The sequence below is a fragment of the Mus pahari genome, chromosome 2, assembly GCF_900095145.1.
Source record: "Mus pahari chromosome 2, PAHARI_EIJ_v1.1, whole genome shotgun sequence".
NCBI classification, from domain to species: Eukaryota; Metazoa; Chordata; class Mammalia; order Rodentia; family Muridae; genus Mus; species Mus pahari.
In genome coordinates, this window is record NC_034591.1 from 103068978 (window position 1) to 103087634 (window position 18657).

General features: G+C 48.3%; 1 protein-coding gene across 2 annotated transcripts in view; it reads left to right on the forward strand.

Annotated features, from left to right (window-relative positions):
* The window catches only part of Add2 (adducin 2), a 97913-nt gene that overhangs the window by 55764 nt on the left and 23492 nt on the right, over window positions 1-18657 (forward strand). For both annotated transcript variants that reach the window (XM_021191161.1, XM_021191163.1), the window contains exons 3-8: window positions 2513-2729; window positions 4657-4795; window positions 10427-10578; window positions 11003-11083; window positions 13701-13850; window positions 15655-15798. In XM_021191161.1, coding sequence (XP_021046820.1) covers window positions 2547-2729; window positions 4657-4795; window positions 10427-10578; window positions 11003-11083; window positions 13701-13850; window positions 15655-15798 — 849 coding nt within the window. In that variant the 5' untranslated portion in view covers window positions 2513-2546. The remainder of the gene's footprint in view (window positions 1-2512; window positions 2730-4656; window positions 4796-10426; window positions 10579-11002; window positions 11084-13700; window positions 13851-15654; window positions 15799-18657) is intronic.

The window sequence follows — 18657 nt, forward strand, 5'->3', positions numbered from 1 at the left end:
AACAAAAAGTTCTATCCTTCAGACATTTAGCAAGTTCCAAAGGAGTTTTGAAGCTTGGTACAGAAACTGAGGCAGCATCTCTGAAGCTTGCTCTCATCATGTCTGGCCCAGAGATCTAACTTAATGGCCCCTGTGGTCTCTGGGGTGATGTGCCATTTCTCTTGTTGCACTCCTTGTGTTAACGGAGCTCAAGACTGACTTGGCTTCTTGAGCTAAAACACTTCATTATGGTTATTTAGTGTGCACCTGCTTACGGATGAATCCCAGACTCTCCTCATGAAGTCCCTAATAGCAGAAGATTGTACCCCCTCAGTGGCACCTAGTAAGACTAAAGATGAAGACAGACAGACAGACAGACAGACAGACAGACAGACACACACACACACACACACACACACACACAAACACTTTGCTATCCTTTAACTGTTGCTCAGTGCTGTTAGGTGAATTGGCCATAGACCACATAGCTTCTAAGTGGCGTTGCTGAGGTTTGAACCCAGGTAGTTTTATTTCAGCACTGCTGCCTTACCCACTAAGCCATCTGCAGGTAACTAGTCACCACCAGCACTGTGGACGGGAGTTGCAGAAAGGATGCCTCACTGCACCGAATCCCTGTCCCATGGGGACTGAGTTAGCCATCCTTATGGAAGCACATCTAGAACCATGGCCAGAGTCGTGGCAGGGCAGCTAAGGATCAGTGCCTTTCTGTTAAACAGAATGAACTGAAGTCAGGAGGGCCTGGGACCACACCATCCCAGGCCCATTGGCGCTTCTGGAACTGGTGGCTTAGAGTCCTACAAGAATGTGTGTCAGGATGTATACATGATCATACCAGGGTACACACAAGGCGGGGCTGCTTGGTTCTATTTCAAAAACATCCAAGGTTCAGGGCTTTGAAAGTGCTGTGGAGATTGCCTTGGTACAGTGGTACCAGGGAGAGCAGTGGCAGCTGAGTGGGGAGGAGCCATGGAGGACTACTGCTGCCCCATCCATGTCTTGGATGGGCCATGTCCTCTGCACCCGTCTTCCTATTTCTTCTTACCCCAAAGGTCCAGGATGAGCTGGCTTCAGGCAGCATGGAGGCACAGCGTTCACCACTGGCTCCCAGGGATAGGGAGCCAAGAAGTCCCCTGCCCCCATGACACCCAGATCCTCCACCCTTCTGTGTCTTCTCCATGGAACTGTCTGCCTCCAACTTTTACAACCATGGATGCTCTGGGCTAGAAGGAGCCCAGTGGCCATTCTGTTCACCCCTCAGTGAGAGACAGAGCAGATGAGGCAGAGAAGGGAAGAGACCCACTGAACACATGCAGGTGTCAAGGGACAGAGCTGTTCAAAGTATAGGACTGAGTTCCAGTCCTGACCTGCTCACCTGAAATGGGCCCCAGCCGCAGGCCTCTCCCTCTCCATTTAGAATATACATGAGACCTGGACAGCACAGGTCCAACGCTATCAATCATAGACTTATTTAAAACACTCTGAGGGGTTTGGTTTAGGGTGTTGTTGTTGTTTACTTGTTTTGTTTTTTGACTTTTTGCTGTAACTCAATTGTGAGATTCTCAAGCTTGAACTTTGTAGATGACCTTGGCTTAGAGAAACCCAAGAGCAGATACCTCTGACTTAGATGGAAGGGGCAAACCTGTCTTTGAATGTCCCCAAGTAATCTTCATTTGACTCGCACACTGCCAAATCTGTTTTAGAACTTTAAGAGATTTTTTTTCCTCCTCCATTCTTCCTCCTCCTGCTCCTCTTCACTCTTTCCTGATCCCCAGTCTCTCATCCTCCATCTTTTGTTGCCAAAATCCCAATAGGACCATCAGATGGTGCCTGTTGCAGAGCTTTTGAGGATAGAGTCTCATGTAGCACAGGCTGGACTTGAACTCTGTAACCGATGATGGCTTTGATTCCCGAGTCTCTTGTTTCTATCTCCTGAGTACTGGGATTGTGGGTATGTGCCACCATGCCCTGTTTTATGTGGGGTGGAGCATGCTAGACAACTCTACCAAATGAGCTGCTTCCCGTGTCCCTGGAAGTAGTGTTCTTTTGTGAATTTCTGGACCATAGCTTTTGAGGAGGCATACAAAAAGAAAAGGGTATTTATATAATTTGGGATGCTGGGCACAGACGCCAGACATGGCCTGGGTGATCTAGGCAAGTACTTTTCACTATTAACTACACCCCAGCCCATCATAGCCCTCTACATCATTTTACTAAAGTACCCATGGCTCCTGCCTGACTCTGTAAGGACTCAACACAGAAGGACTCAGAAAGGTTTGCAGCCCATATTTACACTCCACCTAGGGAGTCTCCTCTGACATTCCAGTGGATCAATTAAACTGGACACATGTTTGCACAGAACCTGATGGTGCATTAGCAGCCCCTATGGTTCATCATCCCAGGAAGTGACCTGCCTTCTCACTTGGAAATAGCCACAGGGCATGGTGAGTCACACCACCCTTTGCCTTAGCAAGTAGTTGGCCCACTGGGAGCTCACCCTGTCCTCTTTCTCCAGGGTTCCAGGAGTGGATTGAAGCCTTAGCAGGACCATGAGTGAGGACACGGTCCCCGAGGCGGCCTCCCCACCACCCTCTCAAGGGCAGCACTACTTTGACCGGTTCTCTGAAGATGATCCTGAGTACTTGCGACTTCGCAACCGTGCAGCTGACCTGCGACAGGACTTCAACCTGATGGAGCAGAAGAAGAGGGTCACCATGATCCTGCAGAGCCCTGTGAGTGGGCAGGGCAGCGAGGGCTGGTTTCCCAGAGACTCAAAAGACCAGTGGCTCTGTCTCCCTGTCCCTCACTCAGGGTCTTGACAGTTTAGGCTTGTTGAACAAGATCACCCAGCCATGTGGGTACTTGATCTTTTCCCTGTCTTAGTCTGTTGAACTGCTGTGAACAGACATCATGACCAAGGCAACTCGTACAAGGACAACATTTAATTGGGGCTGTCTTACAGGTTCAGGGGTTCAGTCCATTATCAAGATAGGAACATGGCAGCATCCAGACAGCCATGGAGCAGGAGGAGTTGAGAGTTTTACATCTTCATCTGAAGGCTGCTAGCAGAATACTGACTTCCAGGCAGCTAGGATGAGGGTCTTAAAGCCCACACCCACAGTGACATACCTACTCCAACGAGGCCACACCTATTCTAACAGGACCACACCCTCTAATAGTACCACTCACTCCCTGGGCCAAGCATATACAAACCATCATACTTCCTGGGAATGTGCCTAAATTGTGGTTCAGAAAGTGGCAGAGACACGTCCCATAACCTGGTTTCCTATGCTACATCTGGGCTTGGGTTTTTAGTCCTCCTTTCCTGCAACAGACAACAGATAGGACCATGAGATCTGGAGGATGGGTTGCCATGGCTGGCCTAGGGTTCCCTTTGCCGAGTAGCATGAAGTACCCTGCTCACTGTAGAGTGAGTAGCATCTGGATGTCCAGCCAGGGTTGAGGAAAGAGCAATGGCGCAGGGGCCAGCCTGACCTAGATGCCCCTGAGTCTCCAGGCCAGGGTGGGTTCATGTCTGTCTCGCAGGGCCTCAGAGCTCGTTCCCAGTCAGGGAGTGCACTGAAAAGATGGGTGGCTGAGGGGGTAAAAGCACTGCTGGCCCTTGGGTAGAGAAGAAGAGCAAGGGAGAGAGGTGAGGAAGAGAAGGAGGATGGCACTTGGGCCTCTGTAGGACACAGGCTGGGAAGCCCAGGGAGGGGCAGACAGAAATGAGCCTCGGGCCTTCCTGGCACATGTCAGGGTCCTGGAGGAAGACAGCAGGTACTTAAAGGCCTTAGGGTAAGGTAACCCCTAGACACCCAGAGGGAGGGGCAGCAGAATGGAGCATCTCCAGCCATGGTTAGTGAGCAAGACAGGATATGGGGATGCAGGACCCCTGGTTTTTTACCACTGTTCATAGGCTCCTCAGTATCTTTATAGCTCCCTGTTCCTTTCAGGCTTCCTCTTGCCACTTGGCCAGCAAGGTAAGAAATTCAGCTTGAAGTAGGATGAAATCCTAAGCTCAGCATAGTGCGTCACAGTGGCAGGCACAGCAGAGGTCCTCCACACCTCCCTCTCCTAGCCAATCAGTAAGAATCCAGATGTATGAGAAGAGCCCTGGGTGTGCTAAGTGCGTGTGTGTTGTAGGGGGCATACTTTCTCATTCGAATAATTCCCTCTAAAGAGAAGTGCTGCCGTGACTGGTACAGCCTTGGCTGTTGCTCAGATAGGAGGGAGTGGGAATCTGGACTAACCGTACAAAAAAATGGGGCTCCAGGTTCTTTACCAGAAACTTCTTGAATACCTACCCAGCAATCTGAAGAGGAACCTGGGGCCCTAGTGAACCTGCATCTGGGGATCCCTCAGGGTCCTTGGCCTTTACTGAAGAGCAACCCCCTGGCTACTTGCAGGAGCAGTCCTCCTGTGAAGGAGCTGCAGGAGGGGAGTGAGTGGAGATCACCCCCTGTGCAGAGCTCAGGGACCAGCCCCTCTGAGCTTGCTGTGCCCTCAGCTCCTAGGGACCTGCAGGGTCCTTAATTCTCCTGCAAGGAGCTGGGCACCAATCCCTGGGTATCTGTAGGGCATTGCCCTCTTATGAAGGCCTGCTGGGCCCCCGGCCCTCCATGAGGAACAGGGCACCAACCCCTTGGCCTGCTACAGTCTTTCAGGGAGGAGCTGGAAGGCCTCATCCAGGAGCAGATGAAGAAGGGCAACAACTCCTCTAACATCTGGGCCCTCCGACAGATCGCGGACTTCATGGCCAGCACCTCCCACGCAGTCTTCCCAGCTTCTTCCATGAGTATGTGGGTGCCTGGGTGTCTGCCAGGAGCAGAGGAAGAGGGCTGTGGTTGGGAAGGGAGGAGAAAGCACTGGAAGCAGCTTGGTTGCTAGGCAATAGCCAAGCTGCAGTTGCATTAGCAGGCCTGGGCAAAGAGATGCCTGGTTCTGCTTCTGATGTTGCTGTGAATTAAAGACCCATAGGAGAATTGCTCATGGTGCCAGGGGTGGGAAGGGTGGAGGTGACTTCAGGGCATGAGAAGAGGTGAGTGGAGCCAGGAGACCAGCCAGGATGATCACTATTGAGCAGTAAGAGGAGTTGTGACTATGTGTGGGCTCCCTTCCCGAACTGCAGCTCTGCCCACAGCCTGGAAGTTGCATATGACTCAGATATATAGGGTGATGACCATAACTAAGGAAGCATTTGAGAAAGAGAAGCCAAAGCCCACTTCGTTATGTTTTGAGAACTCCAAAAATCACTCTTAGCAATATTTTGATGTATCTTTTCAGCTTTTTGGGTTTAATATAGATAGATTATTGAAAGCAAGAAAAAGACATATATTTTAATGGTATATCAACTAAAATTTTGCATCGTAAATAGGGTTCTGCAGTAATTTTTGTAGCTGCATGCTGATGAATCATTCCTTACTGGAGTTTTAGATTGTGTTCATTTCTTTACTATTATGGAGCACAGTGGGGTAGGCATCCTGGTAAATAAATATGATGCTACGTGGACAACTGTCTTCTAAAGATAAATTATAATAAGAAAATGGTGAAATGCTTGGACTGTCTTCTGAAGATAAATTGTAAGAATGGCTGGAGGAATGCAAACAGGAGCTAGGAAGCATTGCACAGTGCAGATTCTGTCCCTTCACCATCCCAGAGAAAGAGATTTGCCAACCTTGCTCTCAACAGAGTGTGGTGGGCGTGGCCCCGCTTCCACCTCTCTCAGACTGTTAGTTGTTGCTCCTCCCTTCCCCATGAGACAGGCTGTACCTAAACCTTCATCTGTGCTTTTTCATAGCAAAATGTTTGTTCCCATACTTTGCCAATTTTCCTACTAGTGTGCTGTGAATAGGTTTTTAAATCTTTATAAATTTATGCTATTTCCCTACGACCTGTCAAAAATATTGCAGTCATTTCTCAGTTTCTTTTTTGACTTTTAATTTTGTTCATAGCATTTGATATATTGTAGAATATATTGTTACAGAACAGAGCCTCTGTTATTTTCCTTTGTGTCTTCCACTGCTGGCCACCTGCCTAGACAATAGGTCAAAAGGCCATAGTTAATCATCAATTTATCTTAGTCTCTTGTGCAAATTTATTCTATAAAGTAATTTTGGAGTTACTTTGTCAAGCTCTATTCTCCTCTACCATAAAATAGTCCTTCTAGGATTTTGATCGGAGTTGTATTGGGATTGACTTGGTAGAGGAGTTGGATTTCTTTATTTTTATTTTAGAATATAGTTTCTGTGAGGGAAATGTCTATGGTTGGTTCTAGAATATTTTACCTAGCGTGTGGGAGATACTTTTAAAATATTTTCGAAAGCTGATTTAGAATATTGAGAAACAAGGTATGTTTATGCTAGTTCTGTAATGTCTACCTGGAACACTTACAAGTTATTTTCATATGATCTGTTGATGTCTTAAGCCCATCCAGGAAATAATATATAACTTGGCTGTCATAAATGAATCTTTATTCAACTTTTTCTTGAATATGCATGTACACATTATCTTGAGTTTTAAAATCATTTTACTATTTCGTTTATTTATGTGCATGTGTATGTATGTGTGTGTGTGTGCAATCATATGTATGTTTGTGAGTATGTATATATCACAATGTGTGTATGGAGGTCAGAAGTCAGCCCACAAGAATTGGTTCTCTCTTCCCACCATGGAAGCCCTTGGCAGCAAAGCACTTTTCCCTCTGAGCTATCTTTCTGGCCTTGTGTTTTTATATATAGAAAAATCACATTGTCTGCAAACATTGACATTTTGCCTTCGTCTGCCAGCATTTTGCCTTTGGCCTTATTTTTCCTAGTTTTCTGGTTATATCCCCTCAGGCTTTGGAATGACATTTAATAATTTAGAGAGTAGTCATCTTTGTCTTGCATCTGGCTTTAATGGAAATTCTGTCATCATAGAACGTGAGATCATTACTCTTTATCATGTTGAGAAAATGTCTTTTTTTCTAGCTCATCATAGCTCTCTGTTTAGAAATAGATTTTGAGAAATAACATGATGCATTTGGGGTACTGATCCCTTTATGTCCCCTTGAGCAATTGTCACAATGAGTTATAGTGACAGATCTCGGAATACCAGGCTCTAAATTACCTCTGATCGTGTGTGTGTGTGTGTGTGTGTGTGTGTGTGTGTGTGTATACAGTCAAGTTCACAATATAAGCACATATGCATGTGGAAACCAGAGTTCGATCTTACAGGTTGATCCTTCAGAGCAACCCACCACATATTTTGAGAGAGGATCTCTCACTGGCCTAGAACTCGCCACATCAGCTAGGCGGGCAGTCCCAGAACTCCTTCTGTTTTTGTCTCCCCAGTGCTAGGATTACAAGTGTGTCCCAAGATACTTGGCTTTTTTTCCCTTGTAATGTGGGCTCTGGTAATTGGTGATGATCACAGGTCCTCCTTTTTGACAGCAGCCTCTTGACCAGCTGAGCCATCTTCTTGGCTCTAATTCCTTGTTCTGATACACTGTTGTGGGTTTTACTGTTAGACTTCTGTTAAGGATTTAAGCACATATATTCTCATGTGAGGGTGAGCAGTCCACTCTAGGGCATTCAGCCATGACTTTAATCATGAGCAAGGAGACTCCACCTTTCTCCTTACCCTGATGGAGTTTAAGCAAAGGAGGTACATCTCTCTCGAAGGCTTACAGCTCACTTTCATAATTATCCACATCTAGAGCATTGTCAGAGATTCTTAACGCTTACCCGTTCAGTTTTTACCTGGCATTTAAATTTTTATTTTGCTGCTGTGTTAGCAAATTTTGATCATATATTTTATATGAAAATATCTATGTTGATGGATTCTCTTTAAAATGAGGTGACTTACAATACACCTTTTATTGTCTTGTGCTGGGTGGTGGCTGAGTTTTATGCTGGCTTCTAGTGTACTGTGTTTCCCTTATTGAACAAATCATATTAATTTATTCATAGGTCTTACACACTAATTCATGTATTTGTTTATCAGTTCTTAATTTTTTTTTCCTGATTACTAATGCCTTTTCCAACAACAGGGATCAAACTCAGAGCTTTGTACCTGCCAAACAAGCACTGCTTGCCCAAACTACAGCCCAGGCGTTAGTGGGAGGAGACAGGGAGCGCAGTCTAATCAAGTAGTTCCGATTGGCCAAGGCATTAACCCTCATGCCTTCACCTCACAAGGGCTGCGGTTATACCTGGGCTTTACCACATCTGGGTGGCTTTGGTTTTGTACTTACTATTTTCCATACTATTTATGTTCCAATTTCTTATTGCTGTGATAAACACCACAACCAGAAGCACTGAGAGCAAAGGGTTTATTTGGCTTACATGTCAGAAGGTCATTGAGGGAAGCCCAGGCAGGAAGTCATCGTGAAGGACAGGAACTAAAGCAGAAGTCACGGAGGAGGGCTGCTTACTGGTTTGCTTAGCTTGCTTTTTTAATAACTCAGGACGTCAGCCCAAGGGTGACCCCGCCCACAGTGGGCTGGGCCCTCCCACCTCAATCGTTAAGCAAGAAAATATGCCTACAGACTTGACTGTAGGTCAATCTGATGGACACAATTCCCTCAGATAAGATTCCCTCTTCCTGGATGTGCCTACATTTGTATCCATGAACCACAGCTGCACACGTGTTTTGATGGTGCTGGCAGTAAACCGCAGCTGCACACACACCAGGCACGCACTGAGAAGCACCCCCCCCCCAGGTCTGTTTTTTATTCCTTGAGCTGTCTTTTCTCATTGCCAAGCTATTGAATACTTATTCTTCTATAGATCGGTCAATGTCAGCCTTCATGGGATTAGAAGTTCTTAAGTTCCATGTCAAGGGTTCAGTGAGAGCTTTTTGCAACCTAATATAATTATTTTTAAATGATCTATAGTTAGAGGCTGTCTCCAGGACACTCAATTTAATTTATGTTTCCATTTTCATTGGATTTTGTCAAAAGTGCATCCATTTCATTATTGTTCATTTCTCTTTGTTCTTAGCACATGTTTTACTTCACATTTTGCTTGTTTTGAGATGGGTTCTCATTGGGTAGCCCAGATTGGCTTTTATTCTCCCACTTTGACATCCTGAGTGCTGGAATTACAGAAACATTCTACCATACCCAACCTGGTCCTGACAAAAATAACACTTTGATAATGGTAATATAACCTTTAAATTTTTTTATTTAACCAATGCACATTTAAAAAGAAAATGTGGTGTGCATGTGCACATGTGTGTTCATGCATGCATGTGTGTACATGGTGAGTGTGTGTGTGTGTGTGTGTGTGTGTGTGTGTGTGTGTAAATGTGTGCCCCTGACAAAGGTGCTGGGAACTGAGCTTAGTCTGCAAGAGCAACAAATGCTCTTTACCACTGATGCCTTTCTACCCTTAGCTTGTATACTTTCCTCTGCTCCCCGGAAGCTCATAGGCAGTGACCATCATGGTTAAGGGAACAGACTGTCCATCAGCTCCGACATCTAGGGTGGGGACAAGATTGCTAGCCCCCTCCCCCAGGGGCCCATTTCCAAATCTCTCAAGACTTTCCCTAATTCCTAGAGAAAAGTGACACGTGTTAGCACGGCTATCTGTCCTAACAGAAACAGACACATGCCACCAGACATTGCAGCTTTCTAGCCAGCCTTGGCTTCTGGGGTCTGAATCTCTCAAACATGACTTGGGGGAAAGTTGAAGAAATGTCTTCATGGTTGATGTGGCTTTCTATGTGTCTTGTTTCCAAGCCACAGAGGAAGTTCTGTTGCATGGTCACTCAAAACACAGCGACAGCAGGCATTCTGTCCAGCACCTCTGACACCTCTGCACACTCCCACTCAGAAACCATTCTGCATTCACCCGATCATTCTGCATTTACCTGATGATTCTGCATTTACCCGATCATTCTGCATTTACCCAATCGATGCTCCTCTTTAGGGTTCGTGGCAACCTTGGCATTCTGAGAACCCTTTGTTCATGGCTTTGAGCCTTGATGTGGCTTTATTTTGTTTCCTTAAGACAAACTTTCCTACAGGCCAGGCTGGTCTCATACTTGGTCTGTAGCCCAGGATAATCCCTAACTTCTGGCCCTCCTGCCTTCACCTCCTAAGCGAGTGCTGAGTTACAGATGCGCATCACCACCATGACTTTATGTAGTGCTAGGGTCGAGCCTATGGATTGAGTGCACGTTGGTCATGCACTGAACCACCTGAGCTATTGGCTTTCCCCCCAAAGCAGCACTAATCTCAATCGAGCAAGCCACACATGGCCACTCTACAACCTTTCTTCCTCTGGGTGTGAGTCAAGGGCTGCTTGATCCTCTGGCAGGTGCGGTTCCCTGTACCATGGGAGCATTAGTCAGTGAGATCTAGAGGGGTACAGGACAAGGACCAGGCTAGCTGGTGGGGACTCTTGTCCTCAGGGAGATGCACTGTCCCCTCCCATCCCTGCAGACTTCTCCATGATGACACCCATCAACGACCTCCACACTGCCGACTCCCTGAACCTGGCCAAGGGGGAGAGGCTCATGCGGTGCAAGATCAGCAGCGTCTACCGTCTCCTGGACCTCTACGGCTGGGCACAGCTCAGTGACACCTACGTCACGGTGAGGAGCAGGTGCCCTGTGACTGTTTGCCTATCCTCCTATCCCCACAAAACCTGAAGGGAAGACTCCTGACTCTTTAACCTAGGACCAAGCACTGTTAGTGACCCTAAGTTTAAGTCCACTCACCTCTTCCAAGATTGCTAACCATAATGGACATCAGAAGAGACAACCTGCCCCATGGGTACCTCTTTGGATGGGAACCAGCTCCTATATTCAGGGCCATGCCTAACTTTTGTGAGATTCCTCTGGAAGCTCCATTTCCACAGTTTAAAGAAAGACTAAACATCCTCATCTCTGGGGAGGAGGGTTCACTAGAGGAAGTCTTGGTGCCATGAGTTCAAGGAGAAGAGGATTTAAACAGGGTCAGAGGAAGTGTCCCTTCTCCCTCTCTGTTTGGCCCTGAGTTTCTTGTCTGTCTTCCCAGCTGAGAGTGAGCAAGGAGCAGGACCACTTCCTGATCAGCCCCAAGGGGGTTTCCTGCAGTGAGGTCACAGCATCCAGCCTGGTAAGTGTGGTCCAGCACCAGCGCCAACCCTTACTAAGATGACAGTACCCATCTGACCATGGAGGGACAGGTCATCTCCATGTTAGAGCCTACTGCTCTGTTCCTTGAGGGACTCAGCTCTCCCTGGGCAGAGAAGATGCATAGCCACAATGGGTTCCTAGAGCATGATGTGGTCAGGGTGCAGGCCACAAACACAGCGGGAGGGAGGACAGAATGGGCCTGGGGTCTGGGGTAGACTCCTGGCTTGAAGTTAGACTGCATGTCATGAGGAAAGCTTCCTCGGATGGGGACCTGGGGACACACTGGAGCAGGAGAACAAGAGACTTGCAAGCGTGGCTCAGCATTTGGAATCTGGAGGTGGAAGCAAGGCAATCTGTTTCCTTTGTTCACGGATTGTCTGAAACAGAGGTGTGGAGGCCAGCAGACATCGGGACAATTGCAGTTCTGGGCTTGTGCGCTTAGTGGGCCTGCTGATCAGCTAGACTGGCAGCTGAGGTTGAGTATGAGGAACTGGTGGGGGTGGGGGTGGGGTCCCTGGGGCAGAGGCAGTTGGTATTTGGCTGTGATGTGTTCAGAAGGGGGAAATCACAAGCAGGAGGTGAGGTATGGGCAGACCCTGCAGGCTGTGGAAGTCACCCACAGGAGGTAGTGTAGGGTGTGGACCGACCCTGGGCTGCTATGCATGGAGGTACAGCTCCTACCCTCAAAGGGGGAATGTGGTTGAGGAGGAGGAGAGGAGCAGGTGAAATCACGAGGTGCCACTCCCTGCAGTGTCTCACGATGCGCTTCTTTTGTAAATGTGCACAGCAGCAGAGTCCAAGCCTGAGCCTCTGGGGAGGCCCTCATAGTTCTCGTCTAGACAGAGGCACCAGATAGGCTGGCCACCGTCTCACTAGGTTGTGGAGACTCTTGAATGACCCAAGTCACAGGTGCATTGATGAGATAGGGACGCATGAGCCACTCAAAGGAACTGGGGTACCAGGCTGAGTGAGTGCATTTGTTTTAAGGACAGTGATCTGGAGGAGTTGCTGTCACGCCCAGCCAGTGTCATGCCACTCCTAACCCGGGAAACCCACTCCACAGAGAGTTTTACAGTGGGCCTGTTGGATGCTGCTCCTGTGCTATTAGCACACAGTACAATAGTGTGCCTGTCCCCATACCACGATGTCACTGCCCTTTGGTCCCTTTTTTGTCTGTGGAATTTTGGGAATGGGGTGTGAGAGCCTTTGTGGAGCTGCCTTGAGTGTTAGAGTCTGGATGTCATAGGCCCTCCCTCCCTCCCTCCCTCCCTCCCTCCCTCCCTCTTGCCAGCTCCTTGCTGGTAGGTCCAGGTGAGAGGAGAGAGGTCCTGGTCCTGTGGGGGTCTCTCTGGGGCTAAGCAGGATGGTGAGTGTTGATGGCCCAAAAGAAACACACCTGGGCTGGGAGTCTGTCAAAGCAGGAACTCAACTTTATGGCATCAGCCTCTCGCTTATATAAGTTTGGAACATAGGAAGGGGGATTTTGGTGGGGTAAGATGACGTAGGAGGTGGGGAAGGGTGACAGAGGGTATGGAGTGACTGACAAGGCCAATGGAAAAGCTCTACATCAGCAACAGCTGAGCAGAGGCAGGGCCAAACAGGTCTTGCTGAGTCATCCCTATATGAAAGTGACTAAGACACGTCTTAAAACTCAAGCCAGGCTTAGGTTTGTCCTCAAGGCCCAAACCGGGGCCAGAATGGGGCCCAACACCCTCTATGTGGTGTGTGTGTGTCTCTGTGTGTCTGAGTACATTTGTGTATGTTTGCGCATGTGTGTGTGCATGTGTGCATATGTGTGTGCACATATACACATGCATACATGTATGTGCTCTTTTTCCCACCAGCACTCACCGTATGTGTGTCTGTCTCTTTCTCTTGTTTGCTCATTCTCGCTCTCACTCTCTCCCACTCTCCTCTTTCCCCCTCTCCCTTTGGCCTCCCCCTCTTCCATCCCCTTTTTCCTCCCCCTCCATTCTCCCTTGCTGTTCCTTTATGCACATATTGTGTGTGGCATTTCTTAGCCAAGCCACCTACCTGTCTCTTGAAGTAGAAAACAGGCTAAGAAAGGAACATCTTTCCATTGGTCCCTTTTCTGTGACAGGTGAAAGGTGTTCAGTACATCATTCTCTTTACCTTTGTGTATTAAGATGTTTCACAAATGAGGTGGCTCAGCTTAGACATGACTTCCACTGGGAAGGTTTCTGCAGGCATTCAAGATTCTTCTTAGCTGCTTCTAGAGGATTCTATCACTGACTCTCTTCTAGCTCATTACTCGGAGTGGGTATGTGGACCACAGCCTGGACATCATTTGGGGAATTTCTAGAAGTATTGTTTTTTCTGTGTTTAGAAACTATTTTGACAGTAACTGAAACAATGCATAATAAAGTCTGAGAACCGGCCCCACCACTTTCCCTGCAGAGTCCACCTGCCACCCCTTAGGGCTCACCACAGGCAGGACTCCCTGTTGCTGGACCCCAGCACCAAGGCCAGCCATTGCTCCTGTTGTCTGGAGTGGTGCACGTGGGCCAGGGAATGCACTGGGCCCATGTGTGGAAGAGGGCGTGAGCTCTGAGTCTGGCCTCTTCTTTACTGCCTAGATTAAGGTGAACATTCTGGGTGAGGTGGTGGAGAAGGGCAGCAGTTGCTTCCCAGTGGACACCACGGGCTTCAGTCTGCACTCGGCCATCTATGCTGCCAGGCCCGACGTGCGGTGTGCCATCCACCTGCACACGCCTGCCACCGCAGCGGTGAGTAGTGCCTGGCTTCCTGTGGCGGTCAGCCTGGAGCGCCTAAGTTTCTCCCCGAGCAGCTACCATCTGGAGTATGGCAAGGCCATCATCTAAACATTCTGGAAAGGGGGCAGAGAGATGGTTCTTCAGTTAAGAGCTGCTCTTCCAGAGGACTCTGCTTCCATTCTCCGCAGCCATATGGCCGCTCACAGCTATCTGTAACCCTAGTTCCAGGAAATTTGACACCCTCTGTTCTGGCCTTTGCAGGTACCGCATGCATGTGATGCTCAGACAAACATGAAGGCAAAACACCCATACACATAAAATAAAAAATAAAAGAATGATAAAAAAAAATTGTAAAGATCTGGAACTTAGGCCAAGAGAGTGAATTCTCAGCTTAGGACTCTGTATTCTAGCCCTCTTTTCATATGCCAAGGTCTCAGTGAAGTGTGAAGGTGGGGAACGTGTATTTCACAGACTCCCCTCTGCTGTGGACTCTGTATTCTAGCCCTCTTTTCATATGCCAAGGTCTCAGTGAAGTGTGAAGGTGGGGAACGTGTATTTCACAGACTCCCCTCTGCTGTGGCTACAGCTGAGAACTCAGCCAGGCAACTGCACCACCCGAGCGTCCACCTGAGTCACTGAGGTTGGGCTTCAGGCTGCCCTGTCCCTGCACGACCCAGCCCTTCAGAGGAGAGGAGAATAAGCCGGTGGGAAGTGAGCCTGCAGACTTTCCTGTAGTTCTGGGCAGCTGAGGTCTGGGGAAGGGGAGTAAAACGGGGAGAGGACAGGGCACAGGTACTTCCTGAGGCCAGCCCTCCCTGTGTGTGGAGGACGCTGCAGTATCACTTGGAGAAATAGTAGACAGTGGGCATTGCCGTGGCCATCATCCTCTGCTGGCACCAGACCTGTAGAGTCGGCGGAGCACATGGCAGTAGCCTGTTGGTTTCTGAGGGAAACACACAGGTCATGGAGTATAGACATCCCTGAACTGGGACCAAGACACACTAGTGTGTCTGTGTTGAGAGGATCTCTGCAGTCTTGGGCTGATTTGGGGCAATGAGGCAAGATCAGGGAGGCCCTTCCGCACCTCACCATGCTATTCGCTCTCGATGATAAATGAGGTAGTGCTCTGCGTTGGTTCACTTTCCTGGTGCTTTTGTAATACACCATGGCCAGAATCAACAGGGAGCCAAGAGCTTGTTTCATCGTACAACTTGCAATCTCCATCATTCAGAGAAATCAGGGCAAGAACCCAGGGTAGGAACCTGGAGGCAGAAACTGATGCAGAGGCCATTCAGGTACTTTGCTTACTGACTTAGTCCCCATAGCTTGCTCAGCCTACTTTCTTTATAGCATCCAGGGTCACCAACCTCAGAGTGGCACCACCCACAGTGAGCTGGGCCTCTTACATCAATCACCAAAAAAGCAAGGGCCAACCTGGTGGGAGTATTTTCTTAATTAATGCTCCCTCTTCTAAAATGACTCCAGCTTATGTCAAGAGTTTTAGCCTTGGGTCCTTACACTTATCCTGTGCCAGGGCTATACTCAGGGGGAAAACATTTCTGCCAATCCTCCCTCCTCACAGAACAAAGCCAGTACCCTCCTTAAAGTGCTCTGCCCAGCTGTCCTCACAGCCTTGGAGTGATGAGAAGCCCTTAGAGTCCCAGTGAGAAAGGCCTGGGAGGTGTAGGCTTCTTCCCGTGACCATCCCACACTCCCTGGCCCCAGAGCAGGGCTGGCCTACTGTGCTCTGAGGAGAAAGGACCAGGACACCCTGGTTCTGGGCTGCAGTTGCTAGGCAACTATTGTTTTCCTGTAGGTATCAGCTATGAAGTGCGGCCTCCTGCCTGTCTCCCATAATGCCCTGCTGGTGGGGGACATGGCCTACTATGACTTCAATGGGGAAATGGAGCAGGAAGCTGATCGAATCAACTTGCAGAAGTGCCTTGGACCCACCTGCAAGGTTTGTTTCTGGGGGCAGGGGTGCTGCTGTGGAGTGGTACTGTCAAATGCTGGTGTCACAGAACTGGGGGAAAGAGCTCAAAGGATAAAGAGCTTGCTGTACAGAGCCTCAGTTCCATCTCCAGTACCCACATAAAAAAACTGGGTGTGGCATTCCATACCTATAACCCCAGTGCTGGGTGGTGTATCTCCGGGATTTGTGTGGCCAATCAGTTTGAGTGTATCAGTGAGCTCCAGGTTTGTCCTCAAGGCCCAAACCGGGGCCAGAATGGGGCCCAACAAAAATCGGGTGGTGAACAGTTGAGGAAGATGCCCAGTGTTCAACTTGGGTTCAACACACACACACATACACACACACACACACACAGAGAGAGAGAGACAGACAGACAGACAGACAGACAGAGACACAGAGAGACACAGAGAGCATTAACATCACAAAGGTATCATGTATTTATTGCAGAATATTTGTTTTGTAGATTTTTTTTTTAAAGATTTGTATTTGTGCAATGCATGTGGAGGCCAGAAGGGGATGTCATATCCTCTGGAGCTGGAGTTGCTTGTAAGCAGCCTGGCATAAATGCTCAGACCCAAACCTGGGTCCTCTACAAGAGCAGAAAGCACCCATAACTGCTGAGCCATCTCTCTAGCCTCCAAATTTTATAGATGAATTTTATTTTTAGAAAGAAAACTTTTTGAAGCCACTTCTCCCACATTGCTCTGAGATGTTGATGCATTCTCTAAAGCTTTTCACACACATTTATAAAACCAGAAAATCAGTTCTCCCTCGCCTAGCAATGCACACTAAATGGCTTTGCATGTCTCTGTTCTCTCCATCACTCAGCAGTCCCCTGTAGTTGAACCTTCTACCCCACCTCACACCACCAGGTGGAAATCTTTCCAGCTAATCCTCGGGGCTTGAGGAGGCTCCCTTAGACACTTCTAGAGGATACACTTTTAAAGTCTGACTTCATTTTGCCCAGTTGCCTCCCACAAAGGTTGTCCCTTCTGCTTTCTTCCCTGTGTCTAATATATGGGTTATTTCTCTACAGTCTCTCCACATCCATGTGCTGTATTAATCAACTAATTCCACTTATTAGTTACCAACTAGTTAAAAGAGCAGAGCTGCAGTGTTGCTTGGCTTAAGTCTAAGCACTGTCTCCTACTAGCACATCTGACTGGAAAAGAACGGTGAGACAGCCTCACTTCTAAGCCCCCCCCCCCCCCGCCTCCCCATCTCTGCTTTGGAGGAGGAGCCCTGCTGCTACTTCTGCCCCAGCAGCCCCAGGGTGTCCTCAGCAGTGTTAGCTAATGGCACAGCTATGTGGGCTGTGGTAATCTAAGGGAGGGTGTTCCCTGTGCTTCTGGTTATGCTCCTTCTAAGTCTCTGGCTTTAGAGAGGAAAGAACTTCATCTATTCTTAGAGAGGATGTGGTGCTCTGAGCCTCAGCTCTGCAGGGAAGCTTGAATGCATAGAGCTTTGCCTCAGTTCCCACTGGGCTTTGTCTGATTTCAAGCTTGCTGAGGGTAAAACCAACCATGAATATTTCTTTCAGGGAAGGAAGTAGAACTTGACCCTTGGGGAATCTTGGTTTTGATCAAAGCATCTTTCTGGTCTCTTCACTCTTTTTACTCACGGGCCCTGCCAAATCAGAAACATTTCCCCCTGAGGACCCCAAGTCTGGTCCAGAGTCTGTCTCCAGTTGGCCAGGAGGACGCCAGGTCTGGTCCAGAGTCTGTCTCCAGTTGGCCAGGAGACTTTCCGGTTCTCCTAATTTCTCTTTCCTCATTTGAAAAACTGATTTGAGGTAATCTGAGGATGTTGGAGCCAAGTCTGTGGAGCACAACCCAGAGGTCCCAAGAGAAGAGAATACTGCCCGTTTCTGCAGGGCCACCTCTCAGAGCGCATCCTCTTAGATGTTACCAAAGTCAGCTAATTTACTGGCAGAGGTTACCTCTGAGGTCCAAGCCCTTAACTCAGCATCAAATGAGTGCACTCACCTAACACTCAGCAGCCTCTTCAGACTTCTGAGTTCTCTAAGCCACCAAAGCATTGCCCAAAACCGTCACTCAAGCTGCACTTTAAATGCCTTTTCTATCTTCTGCAGTTGGGTGAACTGGATTCCAGCCAGCCTTAGGTTAGTAGTGGGGTTCTTGGTTAGAGGAAGAGCAGTAAGCTTGTCGAGGGGCTCCAGGCTGGGATACGGAGTTGGTCTTAGTAAGATGAAAGTCTCTCAGGAGTAAAACTTTTTTTAAAGGTTGACTTTATTCTATAGTTTTATTTATTCACCTGGTTTATGTTCCTAGGGGCACTGGGGCAGGGAAGTTAGTTTAGGCTGCCATGGCTCACATGGCGTTCAGAGGACAGTCTGCAGGAATCATGTCTCTCCTTCCACCATGTGGATTCCAGGGACTGAACTTCAATGTTCAGACTTGTGGCTGGCACCTTGCTCCACGGAGCCATCTTGGCTGGCTGGGAGATGGGGGGATTTCTTTTTTTTTTTTTCTTTTAATTTTTTATTAGATATTTTCTTTATTTACATTTCAAATGCTACCCCAAAAGTCCCCTGTAACCTCCCCCCNNCCCTGCTCCCCTACCCACCCACTCCCACTTCTTGGCCCTGGTGTTCCCCTGTACTGGGGCATATAAAGTTTGTAAGACCAAGGGGCCTCTCTTCCCAATGATGGCNGACTAGGCCATCTTCTGCTACATATGCAGCTAGAGACATGAGCTCTGGGGGTACTGATTAGTTCATATTGTTGTTCCACCTATAGGGTTGCAGACCCCTTCAGCTCCTTGGGTTCTTTCTCTAGCTCCTCCAGTGGGGGCCCTGTGTTCCATCCTATAGATGACTGTGAGCAT